This window comes from Equus quagga, chromosome 3 (genome assembly GCF_021613505.1).
Source record: "Equus quagga isolate Etosha38 chromosome 3, UCLA_HA_Equagga_1.0, whole genome shotgun sequence".
NCBI classification, from domain to species: Eukaryota; Metazoa; Chordata; class Mammalia; order Perissodactyla; family Equidae; genus Equus; species Equus quagga.
In genome coordinates, this window is record NC_060269.1 from 27,918,125 (window position 1) to 27,938,961 (window position 20,837).

General features: G+C 37.3%; 1 protein-coding gene across 1 annotated transcript in view; it reads right to left on the reverse strand.

Annotated features, from left to right (window-relative positions):
• Positions 1-1,621: 1,621 nt before the first annotated feature.
• SLC7A11 (solute carrier family 7 member 11) overlaps positions 1,622-20,837 on the reverse strand; it is an 80,251-nt gene continuing 61,035 nt past the window's right edge. The window contains exon 12 of the mRNA XM_046656666.1: positions 1,622-9,699. Within this exon, the coding sequence (XP_046512622.1) occupies positions 9,632-9,699 (68 nt within the window). The 3' untranslated portion in view covers positions 1,622-9,631. The remainder of the gene's footprint in view (positions 9,700-20,837) is intronic.

A 20,837-nucleotide genomic window follows, 5' to 3' on the forward strand; every position in this document is an offset into this window, starting at 1 on the left:
TGTGAACCTAAACCAGCATGTTAAAGAACCTAATGATAGTTTTGAAAACAAATTATCAGCCATTATGTATCATCTACTTTCTCTTATTTACTTTCATTAAACACATTTCCAGTCATATTGACCAATTTTAAAATAAGTATACCTACATATCACAGAGTTTGCATTTCTTTTCAAAATGGTTTAAATTTAATACGTGCCAAAGTTATGAGTTTCCCCTTTTATTGTTCTCCCAAAACATTTCACCAGGGAAAAGTGCTACTTAATCTCCCACGTCTACTTCAAAGAGTGGTCATCAAAATTTAGGTTTCCTTTTGCTCTATATTTCAGAGCATTATTTTTTTTTCAAGTTATTATTATGAAAAAGATAACTTGTCAAGAATATAAGAACCTAAATGTCTTTTCCCAGCAAGAGTTCATATTAGGTCATTTGACTGCTCGTTTCCCCCATCAAGACTCACCTACCAACATGAACTGGGGGTGGGGGCAGTGGGGAGAAAAGAGATAAAGAGAGGAGAGATGAGGAGAGGGGAGAGGAGAAGAGAGACTGGAAGTCCTTAGTTTTCTTACATTCTGAAGGTAAGACATTCACAGAAATATTCTTTCCATGGAATCTAACAGATTGTTTAAAATTAGAGGTAATAAAAATTGCTTCTAAGAAAAGTTTATCATGAAACCTAATGAATAAAAGTCATTTGTTCATTCATTCATTTATTGAATTTATGAATTTAATAAATATTAACCAAGTACCCACTATGCTTTAGTTATTGAAAGACAAAAAAATATTTGTAAATCCAGGCAGAGAAAGGAGTCTAGTAAATCAATTACAATGGTGTACAAGGAATTCTACAAAAGAAGTGTGCCCATGTTGATGAAGGTGTTCAGGGGTCAGTCCTGAACCAGCTTGGGGAAGGTTTTGGGAAGAGATGATTTTTGAACTCAGTCTTGAATATTGGGTAGAAGTTTGCTATGTGAAGAGTAGGAGATAGGAATCGGGGCGGGGTGGGGGGGAGAAATATAATTCCTGTAAGAATCTGCAGTGTGTCAACTGAAATACTGGTAGCTTTTCTTTGTTAAACTACTGTAAAGACATTTAATATGGCTGCAGAGAATGGGGAAGTGGTCATTTGTAACTGGACAAAGAAAGGAAATAGGTTACGGAAAGCCCTGTATATTATACAGAGGAGTTCGGATTTTATCCAACCAGAAAAAAAAATAAATAGATGTGAAACCACTGAAGATTTTTACCATATTTGTCTTTCAGAAAGAACATTCTGGGGAAATACGTGAAGGCTGAATTAGAGATAGACAAGAGACGAGATTTTTGTTGAGGCAAGAAATAAGAAGACCGAAAGCACAGGTGAAAATAGAAGAGAGAAGTTACGAGATATTTTGAACCAGAGAACAGATGGATGTAGGTCATGCGGAAGAAGAGTGTCGACAGCGTTTTCTGAATCTGCCACCACTTTGAGTTTTTGGTAGAGGAAACCGATGTTAAGTATGATACTCCAACAAATTTACAAAATCAATGATAGATAAATCCAATCATTAAAACCCAAACCCTCAAGTTTTTTTCAAAAAAGCAAAACATGACTTTGATTATGTAAACTATCAAATGTTTATTTAATTTCCATTAAAGTGTTTTCAAGTAAAAATATGTCCAAAAATATATATACAAAGGTTGAAGCAACTAGAAGCATGACGGGCATACATACATAAATACAATTGAAATTAAATTCAATGCAAAATGGAGTGACATCATATTGCACCAAAATTTATTCAATACAAAAGCACACGCATCAATAGTTTCCATCAGATGGAAGCACACTTATTTCATAGCATCTTACCACTTACACAAATAGCCATAAACACCATCTGGCAGTGTGACTGCTGCACCAGAACTATCCCCGGAGGGAAAGCATTAAGCTGTAGACAAATCCATTTTATCTTACATATCACATGCTGGTATAGGCATCAGGGCCAGAGAACCCTAAGAAACACAACACAATCCACAAACCAAAGTCCCTTTGCACCATTTATATTTTCATAGTTAATTATCTTGTTGTTACGTGCCGTCAAGTCGGCTTGTCATCTTAGTACTCCTGATATGGTTGGAATGTAGATGCAGAAAAGCAATTTTGCTCTTTAATAATTTATCAATATGACAGTGTGTAAAATTTGTATAAAATATGCACAATCCCCTTTACCAAGTTTCATTATCACAATGCCAGAGTGAAGAAACCACACCACAGATGAGGACCATTGAGGATACTGAGGCTCACTCTTCCTCAACTGGATTTCCCACTTCCTGTATTTTAGAGCACCAGGCCAAACCCACCATTCCCCTCGCCCCCCAGTTAGGGGAATGGTACAAGGTCATGACAAATGCATTCCAGATCCAAGTGAAGGGATATAGCTGGTCACAGGTCAAAGAGAAAGCTGCCAGCACAACCCTCTAGAGTAATCTGACCACTACTTTCCCAGTGGGCTAAACTGATTCCATTGGTGCAAATGATTGATGCTTGCCCTAGACTATAAAAGGCATTTAAATACATTCATATTCATATATAGTACCTAATAATATGTTAATATGAACATACCAACACATATGTGGATTTTTCTACCCCTTGATAATTGAAAAAGAAGTTACTGCTACTAGGTCAAATTTTAACACAAAGCTCACTAAACACATTTTTATAAAGTAAATACAGATATACATACAACAGAAAGACACGAAAGATTCATCATGAGATGAATTCTGAGTCAAAAACTAAAAACCATTTCTACCAGTGCATCACTACCATCTAATTCACTCTATGATAAGTAAAAACCAAGCTGTATGAAATCTAGTCAAATCTTTGTCAGAAGAGTAGGACAAACTAAGTTCGCCAAGCATTCAGTACAAGAGGCCATTTGTCTTACTTTTTCTGACTTGTGCTTATTATAAAACCACAAGTAGCCAAGTTTTAGCGTCAGTAAAACACAACTACATGTTTGTTCATCAGTTTGGCGTAGAGAGAAGACACTGTATTTCATGGTACTAAGCAATGCACTCAACACATCTGATTCTTACGTTCACAAAATCCTCAAAATGTTGAGAGGTACCAGTGAAACGCATTACCGTTGGCAGCAATCCATCTACTAAGAGATAAACATTTGGGGCCAATGCCAATGATTATTTTGAACACAGGCATTAGCCTCAAATATCCTAAAAGAGTAAAGTGATATGCCACTGTCTGAACATGGATAATGTCAAGAGAAAAACCCAGTTTTCAAAATGTAAGTATCACTCATTTAGTTCCAGAGTTACAGCAGTAGTAATAACATTCCCAAAGGAAAACTATTAGGTAAAAAATTTCTTCAAGGAGAGGATCAAAATAATCCCAGACTACTTAATATTTGGGGAGGATTCTTGTGGTTTGTGTTATAACCGTAGCTATATAAATTGGTTTTTGTCTCCAGAACAATTCAAAAGTAATATGTATGTACTAATGTGAAACCGTTAATAGAGTAGCCCCCTCTTAGCCGAGGTTTCACTTTCTGTGGTTTCAGTTACCCACAGACAACTGCCCTCCAAAAATATTAAACGGAAAATTCCAGAGATAAACAATTCATAAGTTTTAACTTGTGCGCCATTCTGAATAGTATAATGAAATCCCAAGTGGTCCTGCCTTGTCCTGCCCGGGATACGAATCATCCCTTTGTCCAGTGTATCCATGCTGTATATGCTACCCACCTCTTAGTCACTTAGTAGCCATCTCAGTTATCAGATCGACTGTCGTGGTTTCGCAGTGCTTGTGTTCAAGTAACCCTTAGTTTACTTAATAATGGCCCCAAAGCACAAGAGTAATAATGCTGGCATTTTGGATATGCCAAAGAGAAGCTGTAAAGTGCTTGCTTTAAGTGAATGGTGAAAGTTCTTGATTTAATAAGGAAAGAAGAAAATCGTATACTGAGGTTGCTACGATCTATGGTTAACTTTTATTACAGTATATTGTTATAATTGTTCTTTTTTTATTATTAGTTACTGTTGTTAACCTCTTACTGTGCCTAATTTATAAATTAAACTTGATCATAGGTATGTACGTATGGGAAAATACATAGTATAAATAGGGTTCAGTACTATCCCCGGGTTCAGGCATCCACTAGGGGTCTTGGAAGTTATCCCCCATGGATAAGAGGGGACAACTGCATACACAGTAGTTTGGTGTAGATCTTTTCTATTCTAAGCATACATTCATTTGAAACAATGTGTTTTATTTCTCCAAAGTATTTTTCTACTTTATTGGAATATTCTTTACATTACATTAGTCAGTAAATGGAAATTTGGAACGAGGGAGGAATGGTAGGGAAAAAAAAATTCAGAAATCTTTTGAAATATGAAATTCAAACCTAGAACCAGGGAACCACATTGCATTGCCTCCCAGTGAGATGCAAATGTGCTTTGGAGCATGTGCTGAAGAACGTCAATTAGTAGGAATAAGTGAGGTCTAACTTCACAAGCCTCATTTAAGTCAGGCCACTCACCACCCAACCAATTATACAGCTGTAACAACCAAAGGCCTAATATGTTTTCCCACAAGAAGCTATGCAAAAATACCCTGATGCACAAGGTGCTCAAAATGCAGACACTGCTACAAAAGAGATAACTGTGTGTTAGTCTTTTTTTTCCCTCTAGCTGTGAGCCTTTAGAGGCTTCAACCAGAGGTAATAAGGGCTCAGCAACCGAGTCTTCTAACCAATAAATTAATTCACTTTCTCTAGTCATACCTTGTAAAAAAAAAAAAAATCAGTAGTGTATACGTTGAGGGAAAAAAGTATGCTCACTTTCAAACCAGTGCATCCATCTGTATGGCTCTCAGATGCCTAATGCTCCATTTTCTTGAGAGAATTCTTATCTATAAAACTGTTAAGACAGTTATTGAAACTATAAATGTACCTTGGATCCAAGTCGCTGAAATACACACATGTAACAGACAACTATTTGGAGACAGTAACCATGCTCCAGCGATATTTTAAAGCCAATTCTAACAAAGATTGGGGGGCAGGGACTCCAAGAAAGGAAACCTAAGTGGTAGTTTCGCACTAATACCCAGGAAATTGTATAAACTCAAATTAAGACACACTCTTATCTTGGGGGAGGAGGGTGTCAAAAAAAAAAAAAAAACAAAGGGAATCATTGATTCATTCAAAGAAAACAGAAATTGCTCAAAAAGATCGTTAATATCCTTGTGAGGTTGTAAAGAAGGATGATATGGCTCACAACATATGGAAAACTGCTGAATTTTCTGTGAGACCATGATTTACACCTTTGTGAATTTGTATCAGATCTAAAAATAGACCAAGCATTTATTGTTAGACACCAACTAATTTGAAAATGCAACAAAAAGAAGAAATAATTATCTCCAAAACTTGGCTGTTAAAATATCCTTTTAAGTACAGTACTAATACTACCGAGAGGTTATACTTTTAGGTATTTTATATATCGAGATAGATTGAAAATACTGTTTATGAGAAAATTAACTTAAAATACATTTATAGGTAACAATTCTTTTACCTTTATATAAACAATGTAAACAGAAGCTGTCAGGATGACTCATTATCTATTCTAATTTATATCCACCACCAGCTTCTTGTCAGGTATACAACGCCACACTTTAGTTCCTAACTTCGAATGGTTAGGAGGGTAAAATCGAACTCTGTCCACATTATCAGCACCAACACATAGCCCATAGGATAAAATGACGCAAGATTATATTTAAGTAAAACCAGATTTCTTGACTAATCTGCATCCAAATCCCAAATCTATTTCTTTCCAAACTAAGAAAAAGAGCTACAATTAAAATCCCATTGTTTTTTCTAACATTCAGAACTGACACAAAATATACATAAAAGGTGAAATTTTCTCCTTATATATCACATAATATTTATGAGAAAGCCGCTTAAAGTTATATATAGATATTTCAGTTACCTCACAATTTCATTATTTAAAAATATATCCTACAAAAAGCTCATGCTTATTTCTAATAGAAGAAGTAATGGGAGTTATTTTACCTTACGCACAGGGACAATTACAGATTTCATAGGGCCAGAAGTATAGATAATTTTGCTGATCTTCATCAAGAAAACTAATACAAAATTCCTAATGCAAAATTAGGTACAGGACCTTGGAAGAGGCATGTCTAAGGGAGGGGCACTGATGCTTACATTTCTTTAGCTTCTCAGGATATCCACCTACGTGCAGCAGACGATGAATTTTTAACATTTCTCTGACTATATTGCATAATAAATTACACCCAAATATTATTGCCTCCCATCCCCTACTACTTTCCATTTCCTGCTACCCTGACCTTCAGTTTTTTATCTTTTCATAACCTGTACTTCAATTACAAGAAATCAACTATATGTCAAAGATGCTCCCTTTCTTTGTTAGCATTACATTCATCTGTAAATAGAGATAAAATAATGAGTTCCCAGAAGACTGATTACAGGTCATGAAGAATTCTGTTGAGTTATGTAATTATACTCATGTTAACCATCTGTTGATAGATCAAACAGCAATTGGGGAAATAATTTTACCGGACACAGAAGACAATCTGGAAATTTGTTTCAACATGCATATTTTAGTGCTAGAGAAACTGCCATGCATTGCGAACGTAACCTAATAATCTATCCTAATTTTGTGCCAGCAGGAGTGAGGGAGATACAGTACAAGCACATATGTATATGTGTGCATGCATACACCTAACATTTATGTGTGGTACTGGAGTCAGCCATCTTTTCTGGACAAATCTTTAATCTCCTGAAGAAAGATAAGAACAGGGTCTACTTTCAGCTGACCAAGTCACCATTTATAACAGTCCAGTTTTCTTCATTTGATCAAAGAAAAATCTTAGGAAGATAATCTAATATTTTAAAAAATGGATCAAAAATATTTCTGAAATATTCATAATTGTGGAAGGAGAATCATTCCATTTTTTAAACCAGATTGTTTTAGCTTTGGAAGTTTTTTACTAGATCTGTTTAATTCATAATTAAATAGTTGAGATTCTATGTACCCAAAAAGCAGAACACTTGAAAATAGTATTCTAGTTGTCTTACACCGTATTAGCATTTTTATTTTGTGTTATAATCAACTCTCAATATGTATATAGCCATTTGAATATGCACACTATTACAAGTATATCACATGTAATAATTTATATATATAATGCCATATATATAAAATTCTAAATATATGAGAAAAAATTTTACTTAGTATAAAATACACGTATATATAAAAGTGTGCAGGAGAGATTTAGAACTAGAATCTGCTTGGCATGACACCATTTTGAATAAAAACTAAGCATTGATTCCCTGATTACAGAAACCCTGTGTCTTGTCATGATCTGTCCTAAAAATAAGTTGAAATACAGCTTAATCTTCATCACTTTTTAAAAAATTACCGACTGACTCTCTCTCTGGTTAAAATGATATTACAATGGCTTTAGAAATTTAACAATGCAAAAATCATTTTTGAAATTGATGGAAAGAATAATGAATATGTATTCTAGTTATCTTGTACAACAACATATTTAAGGAGAAATTAGAACCCAAAATAAGCAAACACAATGAGGAAACTTATCTACCACTATTGATATGAGCACATTAATCTCAGGAATAATCAAGAACTACACAAACCTCTTCATGAGACTTTACCTTTTTTTTTATTAGGAGAGAAAAAAGGAGTTTGCTGGTTGAGATTGCATAGACCTAGACTGTAAAAAATAGGAAAATAAAGGAAATCTACTTCTGCCTTTAGGAACAATATAGTGGGGAAAGATGCAGACAAATGGATATAGGTATTAAAGATTCCAGACGAAATTTTAAAACTCTATGGTAAGAGAAAAAGTAAGGAACTTTTATTAATTCACTTAAAGACCCAAACACTAGGTTTGGCTGGAAAGATGTCAATATTGGATATATATTAAATGTTTATCAAAAGAAAAAATTGAAATGAATGAATTGGAATTGCTTCAAATTATAAATAATCATTTCTACTTTGGTCAAATATCTATGAACTCTACATCTGCTCTTAATGATTTTAATCAGTGTAATTCTTTCAAAATTTCTTATTTTAAAATCGACAAATATTAAAGGGTGAAACATACTCCAGCCATAACTATTTAATCTTAGCTGTATGTAAATAATAATTGACAAATTTCACCATTATCTTATTTTCATTTGAAAATTTCACAATATTTTCGAATCCTAGCATAACAACACCTGTCTGAATGCGCACCATCATGCACAGTTTCTCCTCCTTTCAATGAATTTGTTATCAGTTATCTCTTTTGCAAGTCAAATGGTAGTTAAGGTGAAAAAATTACTGACAAAGCCTAGATATAGAAGTGGAAAATTTTTAGAAACATCGGTTGTAAATCTTATTTAGCAGTGACATTTCCTCCTCAATTTTTATGTAAATATATGCCTTTTCCTAATTGATCTGGACAGTTTTATCCAAAGAGATATTTTAACAGAATATAAAATGTATAAAGAAAATGTACAAACTGTCAAAATTCATCACCATGTAAAAATAGCTATGAAATAAGAAAAATTGTTCAGAATTACTAACACTGCATATAGATTTGATTGTAGGGTTGAACATAATATTTTGGGCATTTTTTCTTGGTGATTTCTGTGTTATGTTGATATTGCAATTTGAAGATGTAAAAATACACATATTTAGATACATTTTTCAAGGGTTAAACTATTAGTGAAACAAGTTACTGTGCTTAAGAGGTTGTAACACCAAACTGAGTATTGCTTTGCTCTAAGAAAGGTGCCATATCCTTTCCTGATCAAATGGGCTACCATGAAAATAACATGGCACATAACCGTGGAACTTCCTGATAATGAGTTAAAAAAATCTTAGCATAATAAATTCTCAAGGATTTTTACTTAAATAGAATTCCTGGATTTGTCTCATAAACAATAGCCCCTAGAAGCTCTTCTTTAATACATTCATTAAAATTAGGCATATCCCCTCTGTCCTTTGTTCAAAATGCTCTGGGTATAGTCCATTAAAAGATGAGTGGTATTTTAGTTGGTATCTAAAGGGAAGCAATGCAATGCCAATGGAAAATAAATTTCATTCTTTCCTCTGTCCATAAGGATGACATATGATTTTTTTTTTCCAGAAAAGTAGAAAACACTTTCACAGTATGGTCATCTACAGTATGTAAAAATAGTTTTTACAAAACCCACATATACAGAAAACATCTCAGTCATCAATTTGAAGGTTCTTAGCCGTTATAAGATAGGTTATAGAAAAAGACCACTAAAGTAATTGTTCATTCCGCAGTCTTTTTCCCTAACCTCAACAGGTAGGTATCAAGGACTAAACAATCATGAGAACTCATGGTATAACTGCATATCAGCTTTCTACACCTACATGGAGTTGTAACTAAAATTCTTAGAAACCAGTTTGAACATACAAAAAGATATGAATGGAAATAACCGATTCCTTTAGTCCATCACCAAAGTCGCAATCCTCTCGACTGTCATAAAATGAAGTGAAGATCCATATTTTGTTTCAGCCCTTTGGGAAGAAACAAGGGCCGGGACAGATCGCCAAGATTTCAAATATATTAATTCATAATTTATGACAGTCTTCTTCTGGTACAACTTCCAGTATTATTTGTAATGTTCTGGTTATTCTGTCTACAGGGAAATAAAGAAGAGAAATTAAAAATGCACAGAAGTCAGAAATGCACATAAACAGCAAAATGTGAATTATCTTGGGTTGAATACTGAAAACACACAACCGCCTATTTCACAGAGCACTTTCAAGAATTATTTACTTCATTAGAATCCTATCATGCTCAATTAATTTATTTGTCACTTCTGTAACTTCCCATGATGGCTTCTCGGCAAGAATATATTAATATTTTGTATTCAAATAAAGACTTTTATTCATGAACCAGGAGGCTGAAAATATTCTGAGACAAAAGGTCCAAGATTATAAATAAATGTTCAAAAATGCACTTCATACTCAGTTTAAAATCGGTTTGTTGTTTTTGCACTCATGAGATTATAACCAATTCCTTAGCAAAATCAGGAGAAGAATCAGAATATAATTTCCAGTCTGAAACTTGTAGGGTTTTATTGAGCAAAATATCTTCTCTCTCAGGCCTCATTTGCCTCCTCTGTAGAATGAGGGACTTGGGAGTGACATCAGCAAGATGGAGAACTGGGAGGTCCCAATGCTTGTTTCCCCAGAAAAAAAACAAGAAGAACAATAAATAAACAGCTACAAACTGAGAAAAACAGCTCAGGGAAAACTCTAAACAACAAAGAAGCAGGAGCTAAAACCTAGTGGAGCTCAAAAATCATGGATGGCCACATAGACAAGTAACGGAAGCACTTTGCCAGCATCACCCCTTCCCCCCGTTGGGAGCAGCTGGACATTGAGGGTAATCCCCTTGGAGGAAGTTCACCACATGGGGAGAGGGAGAACAGGCACACCCCAGCAAGCCTCTCTATTGCGGCCGTTTGCAGCCTTTGCTCCAGAGGTCTCCCACAGTCTTCAGTGATGCTGATTCCAGCTGATGGAGCAGCCTGCAGTGCCCCAACTCTGCATCTAGTCCCAGATAGAGCTGTTGCTGAAGTGAGACTTACCTTCAAGGACCCTGGTTGTTGCTGTGTCTCCCTTCCTCTACTCTCAGGGATTGGAGACCACAGCACCTCATCATATAGAAGACCAGAGCCATCGCTGCTCTTTGCCCAACTTGGCCCCAGGTGGAGGTTTTGTCCCATCATGACAAAGGCAGCCTCCCCTGCCTGAGCCTTGTCCTCAGGGTCCCAAGTCACACTATGGCTGCCATTATTGGGGCTATGCTGCTGCTACCCTGAGCCCCACCCAACACATCAGGTCAAGACTGAACTGTCGTTGCTGAGATAGGCTCTCACTGCCCTGAGCCTCACCCCCTGGGTACCAGGTAGCAGCTCTGACTCATCGTTGCCAGGGATGTTGCCACTACCATGAACCCCACTCCTGTGGTAGGTAGAGGCTCAGACCCATCATTGCTGGGACCAAGCTGCCACTCTCCTGAACCCTATACCCTGGCTCCTGGGTTTTAGCTCTGAACTGTCATTGCCTAGGTCATGCTGTCACAGCTCTGCGCCCAATTCTCTGGGCCCTTACACATGGCTTTAACAGAACACCACCAAAGTTGTGCTATTGCTATCCTGTGAGCACCCCCCAGGGGCCAGACCTGAGACTTTCAGCCACCATCTGAAGGCTGTACTACTACTGCACTCTGCCCCCTAGGCCCAAGCCACCACTGCACCTTGTCATCCCAGTGCCCTTGCCACTACTGCATTCCTTCCCACCAGCAGGAGTCATGATGGTGAGCCCTTGAGATGCAGGTACCAGTTCCACGGGATGTCTGCACATGCCCATACACTAGACACCAGTACTACAGCCACAGCAAGCTCATCTGTGCTCAGTAGCCAGGCTCTGTGGTCGTTCCATGTGTATCTGATCCTAGGACCCTGGTTCCAATACTACTCTGAGGGCTCTGAGTGTCAGCATGCTACACCAAGCGCCAAGAAGTTCTCCTCAGCTAGAACTTCCTCCCATGGGTAAAAAAAAAAGGGGGGGGTGCAGGGGGACAGGGAACAGTAAGACTTCAGCATAATTAGCCTCCAAAGATCCCAATAGCCCTACCTGCCACTGCCACCTGCAGGTACCACAGCCACAGATGACCCCTACAATCAACCTCAGCCAACAAAGAGGCACAGAGACTACACCACTGTGCCTTCACAGGAACCACAGACATTGCATCTTACCCAGTCAGTGCTCTTGCTGCCAGCTCCAGGTGCAAATCCTTCCCTACTGAGGCCAGTCCAAAAAGACTGGAAGAGGTGACTGCACCCTCAAATGCACAGACATCAATACAAACCCATCAGAAGCCTTAAAAAGCAAGGAAACATGACACCACAAAAGGAACACAATAAGCTCTAGTAACTGACCCCAAAGAAATAGTGCCATGAGTTATCCAAAAAAGAATTCAAAATAATGATTTTAAGAAAGCTAGGCAAGATTCAAGAGAACACAGATAGACAAATCAATAAACTCAAGAAACAATAAATGAACAAAATGATAAATTCAACAAAGAAATAGAAATCATAAAAAAGAACTAAACAGAAATCCTGGAAATGAAGAAAACCATGAATGAAATGAAAGAATCAATAGGCTCAATCAGGCAGAAGAAAAAAATCTGTGAGCTTGAAGACAGATCTCTAGACATTATCCTGTCAGAGGAGAATAAAGAAATTAGAATAAAAAAGAGTGACTAAAGCCTACATGAATTGTGGGACACAATCAAAAGAAACAATATCCACAATGCAGGAGTCCCAGAGGTAGAAGAGAGGGACAGAAATCTTATTTAAAAAATCATGGCTGAAAACTTCTCAAATGTGGGGAGAGGTATGGACAACTAGGCACAGGAAGCTCAAAGATCCCCAAACAGATTCAACCCAAAGTGATCTTCACTGAGACACATTACAATCAAGCTCTCAAAAATCAAAGACAAAGAGAGAATCTTGAAAACAGCAAGAGAACACATACAAGGGAATCATGCTAAGGCTGTCAGCAGATTTCTCAGCAGGAACCTTGCAGGCCAGGAGAGAATGGGGCAATATATTCAAAGTACTCAGAGAAAAAAAACTGCCATCAATGAATAATATTTTACCCATAAACACAGTCAATCAGAAATGAAGGAGAGATAAAGTCTTTCCCTGACAAACAAAAGCTGAGGGAATTTATAACAAACAGATTTGCTCTACAAGAAATGCTAAAGTGAGTTCTTGAAGCTGAAACAAAAAGATGCTAATCAGCAATATGAAAATGTGAAAGTTTAAAATTCACTTATAAAGGTGAATATATATTCAAAATACTCTCATACTGCAATGTGGTTTATAAATTACATTGAAATCTACCATATAGGTCAAGAAAATAGCTATAGTTACAATGGCATATAACATAAAAAGATGAAAATTGGGACATCAACATAAATTGTGGGAGAAGGGTAAGTAAATGGGTAAAACTTTATTATGCAACTGAATTTAAGTTTTTATTAGCTTAAAAATGATGGTTATGACTATAAGATGTATTATGAAAACATGTAATAGATACACAAATATAAAGAGAAAAGAATCAAAGCAAACCACTACAAAAAAAATCATCAACTCACAAAGAAAGACAACAAGAAAGGAAGAAAGGAACTAAGAAACTACAAAACAATCAGAAAGCAATTAACAAAACAGCAATAGTAAGTCTTTATTGATCAATTACTTTAAGTGTACAGTCATGCATCCCTTAACGACTGGAATACATTCTGAGAAATGCATCATTACATGATTCTGTCATTGTGCAAACATCATAGAGTGTACTTATATAAACCTAGATGGTGTAGCCTACTATACACCAAGGCTATATGGTACTAATCTTATGTGACCACTGTCATATATGTGGTCCATTGCTGACCAAAACATCATTCTGCAGTACATGACTGTAAATGGTTTAAATTCTCCAATTAAAAGATAGTGGCCGAATGGATTTAAAACAACAAGACTCATCTGTATACTTCCTGCAAGATACTCACTTAAGCATTAAGGACACTCATAGGCCAAAAGTGAAGAGATGGAAAAAGATATTTCAAGCAAATAGAAACCAAAGGAGAGCAGGGGTAGCTGTACTTATATCAGACAAAATAGACTTTAAGTCAACAACTGTAACAAGAGACAAAGAAGGTCACTATATAATGACAAAGAAGTCAAGTCATTAGGAGGATATAACAATTGTAAACATATACGTGCCCCATATTGAAGCACCTAAATATATTAAACATTTTTTATTATCATTTTTTATTTTTTTATTGAGGTAACTTTGGTTTATAACATCATATAAATTTCAGGTGTATGTCATTATATTTTAATTTCTGTATAGACTACATCATGTTCTCCACCCTAAGACTAATTATCATCCATAACTGTACATATGTGCCCTGTTACCCCGTTCACACTTCCCCTCCCCACCTTCCCCTCTCATAACCACCAATCTAATACAGATCTGAAGGGATAAATAGACAGCAATGCAATAATGGTAGGGGACGTCAATACCCCACTTTCACCAATGGATCGATCATGCAGAGAGAAAATCAATAAAGGAAATATTGGATTTGAATGACACTTTAGACCAAATGGATCTACAGAACATGCCATCCAACAGCAGGAGAATACAGATTCTCAAGTGCACACAGAACATTCTCCAGTCTAGAGCACATGATAGGTTACAAAACATGTCTTAGCTAATTTAAAAAGATTGAAATCATACCAACTACCTTTTCCAACCACAATGGTATGAAATTAGAAATCAGTGACAGGAGGAAAGCTGGAAAACTTACAAATATGTGGAGATTAAACTAAATGCTCCTAAACAATCAATGGGTCAATGAAGAAATCAAAAGGGTAATCAAGAAATCTATTGAAACAAATGAAAATGCAAGGACAACATATCAAAGCCTATGGGATACTGCAAAAGCAGTTCTAAGAGGGAAGTTTATAGTAATAAATGCCCACATTAAGAAACAAGAAAGATCTCAAATAAACAACCTGACTTTACATCTCAAGCAACTAGACAAAGAAGAAAAAACTAAGCCCAAAGTTAGCAGAAGGAAGGCAATAACAAATATCAGAGCAGACATAAATAGAGACCAGAAAAATAGAAAAGGCCAATGTAATGAAGAGTTGGTTCTTTGAAAAGATAAGAAAAATATTGACAAACTTTTAGCAAGATTAATTGAGAAAAGAAGAGAGAAGAATAAAAAAAATCAAAAATGAAAGAGGTGACATTACAACTGATACCACAGAAATACAAAGGATTATCAGAGACTACTATGAACAATTATATGCCAACAAACTAGATAACTTGGAAGAAATGGAGAAATTCTTGGAAACGCTCAAGCTATCAAGACTGAATCATGAAGAAATAGAAAATCTAAAAAACACAAAAATGAGTAAGGAGATTGAATCAGTAATCAAAAACCTGCCAATACAGAAAAGCCCAGGAACAGATGGTTTCACTGATGAATTCTACCAAACATTTAAAAAATTAGCATCAATCCTTCTCAAATTGTTCCAAAAATATTAAAGAGGAAGGAAGACTCCTAAACTCATTTTACAAGGCCAGCATTACTTTGATAGCAAAGCCAAAGACAATATAAGAAAAGAAAATTACAGACCAATATCCCTGCTGAATGTAGAATGCAAAAATTCTCAACAAAATATTGGCAAACTGAATTCAACAAGACATTAATTAAAAGGGTCATATGCTCCCATATGACCCAGCAATCCCACTCCTGGATAGGTTTCCAAAGGAATTGAAATCGGTATCTTGAAGGGATATCTGCACACTCATTTTAATTGCAGCATTATTCACAATAGCCAAGATGTGGAAACAACCTATGTGTCTGTCAACAGATGAATGAATAAAGAGATGTAGTGTATATATACAATGGAATATTATTCACCCATGAGAAAGAAGGAAATCCTGCTATTTGCAACAACGTGGGTAGATCTTGACGACATAATGCTAAGTGAGCTAAATCAGACAAAGACAAATACTGTTTGATATCATGTATATGTGGAAACTAAAACACTGAACTTGTGAAAACAGAGAGAAGAATGGTGATTACCAGGGGCTGGAGGGTGGGAGAATTCAGGAAATGTTTAATGGCACAAACTTACAACTAGTAAATAAATAAGTTCTGAGGGTCTAATGCACATCTTAGTGAACACAGTCAACACTACTGTATTATAAAAGTTGCTAGGAGACTAAATATTAACTGTACTCAATACAAAGAAGAAATGATAAATAGGTGACATGACAAAGGTGTTAGCTAATAGTATTGCAGTAATCATATTGCAATATATAAATATATCAAACAACACACTGTTCACCTTAAACTTACACAATGTTATATGTCAATTATATCTCAATAACAAGTTAATTTTTAAAAAAAAGGAATGAGGGACTTGGACTATGTCAGTGGTTCTCAAAGTGTAATTGCCGGACCGGCAACATCAGCGTCACCTGAGATATTAGAAGTGCATCTTTTCCAGCCCCATCCTAGACCTATTGAATTGGAAACTGAAGGCAGGGCCCAGAAATCTGTGATTCTGATAGACAGTAAAATGTAGGAACCCCTGGGCTAGATGATTTCTAAGGTCACCCTATCTCGGCAGTCCTGGAACTCTGTGGCTCTCATTTCCCAGGACATTAGTTCTTGTTCACCTCTTATCTTTGTAATCAATCCCTACAGAAGCTTTTCAAACTGCTACTGGTCCTGAAGCCTCTAGAGGCTATCTTCTTGATGGTTTCAGACTGAGATCGTTTCTCATCCAGACATAGAGTCTCTCTTTTATGACTTGTCACCTGTAACAGGCTCCTCCAAGCACTATTTAATGCCTCTAAACAGGGTATATTTTCCCACCCTTCGCTTTATAATAATGTTTCCCAAAGTTGTTCTCCTCAGAACACTAATTTTTATGATATACATTAATTATAAACAGCAAGCACAATTCTGGCAAATAAACGCCACGTAAATGTTTCTTACATAAATGATATTTTCTCACAACCCGCTGTTTACATTGAGATGTACGTGGAGCACAAGGGAGCACTCCAGCAATTAAAGCCCACGTTTATAGAAAAGGGAAATGGTAAAAATGATCCTGGAAAGATAGACTTGTGGAAAAGTAAATAGCAATCAACAGTAAGGGAGATGTCGGTTTTTGTAAGCAGAGAGGGGGCTTGGACTATCTGACAGGAAGTTGAAACCAAAGGTCTTAGGTGTCTGCAATAGTCAAATGCAAAGCAGTAGGGTTGAACTGACCTCTCCAGCCCCTCCTCCCTGGAGAAGTCCTGCAGTAGCTAGCTGAACGAATCTCCACAATGAGTGCTTTTTCTGTATGTGTGTGTGTGGAGGAGTACTCATGTATTTGCCCACTGAGATTTTTCTTTTTTTAATGACTATGACTATCTTTCTTATGCAGCATCTGCTTCTCCGTGGCCCCAAACAAAATCCTCTTCCAAAAGTGTGTTTCTGTATGCAGGGACATTCCTTGCCCCGCCCTCCCATTTTGCTTACCCATGTTATAGTGGGTAAGCAAATAATGGAACTGCATCAGTTCCAGACAACAGGAGAGCAACTTCAAGATTCTGTTGCTCTCCTAGTGTGACATTCTCCCTCCTGAAAGCCCAGTTTGGATCTTCTATTCAATAGCACGTATGGGGCCAAAGAATCTCTCTTTCAGTTCTGCATACGCAGTCTTTTCTCTTCCTCCGTGTTCAATCAGCCCTGTTGATAATCTCTCCTGTGGCTTTCTCATGCTCTGTCTTGGGATCTCAAGATTTGAGTAATTTTCATCATCATGGAGGTTTGAGTAGAGTGACTGATTTGGGCTCTGAGTAGCCGTTGGAGCCACACCAACTTTTCCTTCTAAGTTATCTACAGCCATGGGATCAAACAGGTGTGCTCCACAGACCCAAGTAAGCCTCTGTGGAAGCTTCCTGCTTGCCCAGGAAAGTTGCAGAGCATGTGGCATTCAACTACATCCACACCCATGTAAGGCTTTTGGCTTTGGGGATAATCAACCCCGTGACAGTATTTTTTTAAATAAAGTTGAGCCAATCGTCTGCATTCTATGTTTTCAGTCACACAAGCTACAAAACGAAATAGCAAGTGGGGCATTTCAGCTTTACCTTTCATGTCTAGTAGTTGTTCTTGAAATCAGTTGAAACAACTGACCTTGCAAAATCTGATTTACCCAACCACACATGGTGCAAGCGTGAGCCCTATGGGGAAAATTGAGTAAGACTGTGAAGTATTAGCACAAAACGAATCTTCCCTGGAAGCCATAATAAGAATAGTACGTGTGCTTTTTTAAAAGTCTTCAAAATCTTTTCACATGCGTGGTCTTATTTTATCCTTACATAAAGATGGTTTGGACCCCTAAGAAATGTAGGCAAGCTTAACTAATTTAAAATGTTGCACTGCAGTCTTCGTGAAGAGTCTGTCAAATGCATTAGCAGCTTGCAGTGAAGTATCATAAATGAAGTTATCCTAACACACCGTAAGCAGCATACGCTTTTAGGACTCAGGAATTGCAAAGTCACTGTCCACAAAGATGGGCTAGAGTCATTCTGCCGGTGTTGCCCAGTCTGATGCTTTATAATCAAAGATTTTGTTTAAATACATCTCTCTTCCATGTCTCACCCTGAGCAAGAGGGACCAACTTCCAGTCACCCCATTCACTTTCAGCTATGATAGGTTTGGCTACAAAGGGTAAACAGAGGCAGCCAAGTGAGACGGCTGCCGCGAGCCCTGGCTGGGGTTTGCCAGGTCTAGCTATCTCTATGTACGTCAGTGGGGTATCTGCCCTGTTTTCCTTGGATGAGAAACTTGAGCCTGAATAAATGAATGAATAAATGAATGAGTGAATAAATAAATAAATACCCAGAAGAATTAACCACTCTGTCACAGATGGCAGAGAAAATCTTCCTGATTATTCCCTTCAGAGCACATTTTCTTTTCACCCTAGGAATGCTGTCAAACAAAACGTGGTTCAATACTGGCATCCTGTGGCTGGAGAAATTCATCCGATCTCTGAAAATCTCAGTTCCTCGAGTTCTGAGCTTTCCCTGGCTATCTACACGGGCAGCCGTTCACCATTTTCTGAAGGCTGTCAGTTACCTCACGTTTTTTATGGACGCATCCTAGATAAGATGTATTTTGATAGACTATCATTTCACAGGGCTAATCTGTTCATGTACATTAAGGGAGAAAATAAATAATGATTTAAAGGCTAAAGAATGTTACCCGACAAAACAATTTGATGTTCAGTGACTGAACACACTGCTCCAAGCAGAGGCCCTCTGGCCTCCACATTCACACTGAGTTTTTCTCTAACAACAAGGAAGCAGTGGGGGGAAGGTGAGGCGGAGGATCAGGACTCTCTTGTTTTGTGTGTCTATGGGTGAGTGTTTTGTTTTGGCCAAAGGCTAGGAAAACACTTGCTATTGCAGCCATAAATATTATGAACTTTCTTTATTTTACTACAAGAAGCTGCCTAAGAGGAAAATCAAACAAAATTATGGAGGATTGTTGCTTTCTGCTACTCGCTTTCAAGGCAGCTATAAAGATAAAGGGCTACAATGATCGCAGTTTAAAGGCAGAATTGCCATGTTCCCTGGTAAGATTTAAGGGCATTTTTGAGAACCAAATACCCATTATGGGACCACTGCATTGCCGCTACTTTCACAAATGGCTATCACTAAATTTGGAGTCCTTGGAGATGTTCAAAATGTCATTAGAGAAAGAAAAATAAAAAACTTCAAAATTACATGAGCATGGAAATACATCGAAGAAGGATCAAGGATGAAAGCTAGTAGTTCATATGTGCTGACAAAGAAATGGTACACAATCCGTACATGTTAGCAAAACGAAAGAATTTTTAGAGTTGGGTGACTGAAAACAGGAGGAACAAATGCCTATGAAGTAAGAGAGAAGAGGGAATTTGCTCTTTCCTCCTGCTCCCTTCTCATTGTTGTCCCACTCTAGGGCTACCAGTTCTTTCTTCCTAAATTCTCTTGGTTTTTGCAGGGTGCTCTGGGGTTTTCACTGTCTCTGGCCAGGATCGGAGATACAGATCTCATGGTGAAAAGCGCTAACCTGTCCTGAACACTGGTGACGAGGAAAGCAATTCTAATGGCAATACTGTTTAACAAGACTTTCCTTTTTCAGAAAAGGCTCTATATTCATTGCCTACAACAGAGAAAACATAACTAAAAATATTCTACAGAAAACCAGTGTGATCCTACAAGAAACCGACTGAATACCCTGCTTGGTCATCAGCGTGCCTGTTAGCCTTAAAGAACCTAACTTTTAGACTAACACTTGTTTGGGGAATAGTGTTGCCAGTTAGAAAGCAAAATTCAGGTATAAATAGTAGTTTAAGGTCTAAAGACACCAAGTATCAATTAAAAGCCCATTAGTAGCAAAACTATTTTGAATGACTGATTTCTGAATGAGTTTGTATGGAACACTAGAGATTCCAATATGTACACCAAGTTGGTTTCTCTGTTTTTCACTTTTAGTAACACTGACATTATTTAAATTTCCCTGACTTTTCTACTAGGCTTTTAAAAATTAATTACGGTGGTAAAGGAAGTATATGAGAAGAACAAAAGTTGTTGTCTAAACTCCTAAACCCACCAGCAAGAATGGATCTGCTCCTCTGGCTGTATTTTTTACTTCTCTCTCTCTTCCACCAGTCATCCAATCTAGAGAGACTATGGACTTTGAAATCCAGTAGATATGGGCTCAAATCCTAGCTCAATGGTTTAAAACCCGCACACTCAAAAATAAATTCTCCATCTCCCGAGTCCTGGTTTCCCCATCTAGGTAGAGAAACAACAGCGCCTCACACCTGGATCTTGTGAAGGATAGAATGAAATGATGCTGTGAGCGAAAGGGCTTGCTTGGCAGAGGCCCTTACAGAACATTGAGCTTTCAAAAGCAGGTGTTCCTAAGCACGCTTCCTGCCTACTGATCAACTATGCTTTCTCCTCCCCCAAATTACCTCAACACCAAGCACTGCTGGTTCTTCCTCTTCAATATCTTTCATTTTCTCTCAGATCCTGCTGACGCTACCTGTGCTCAGACCTTCCTCAATTCTCTTCAGGATTACCGCATTAACCCCCAAGCTTGATTCTCTGTCCTCAGCCTCAACCGTCT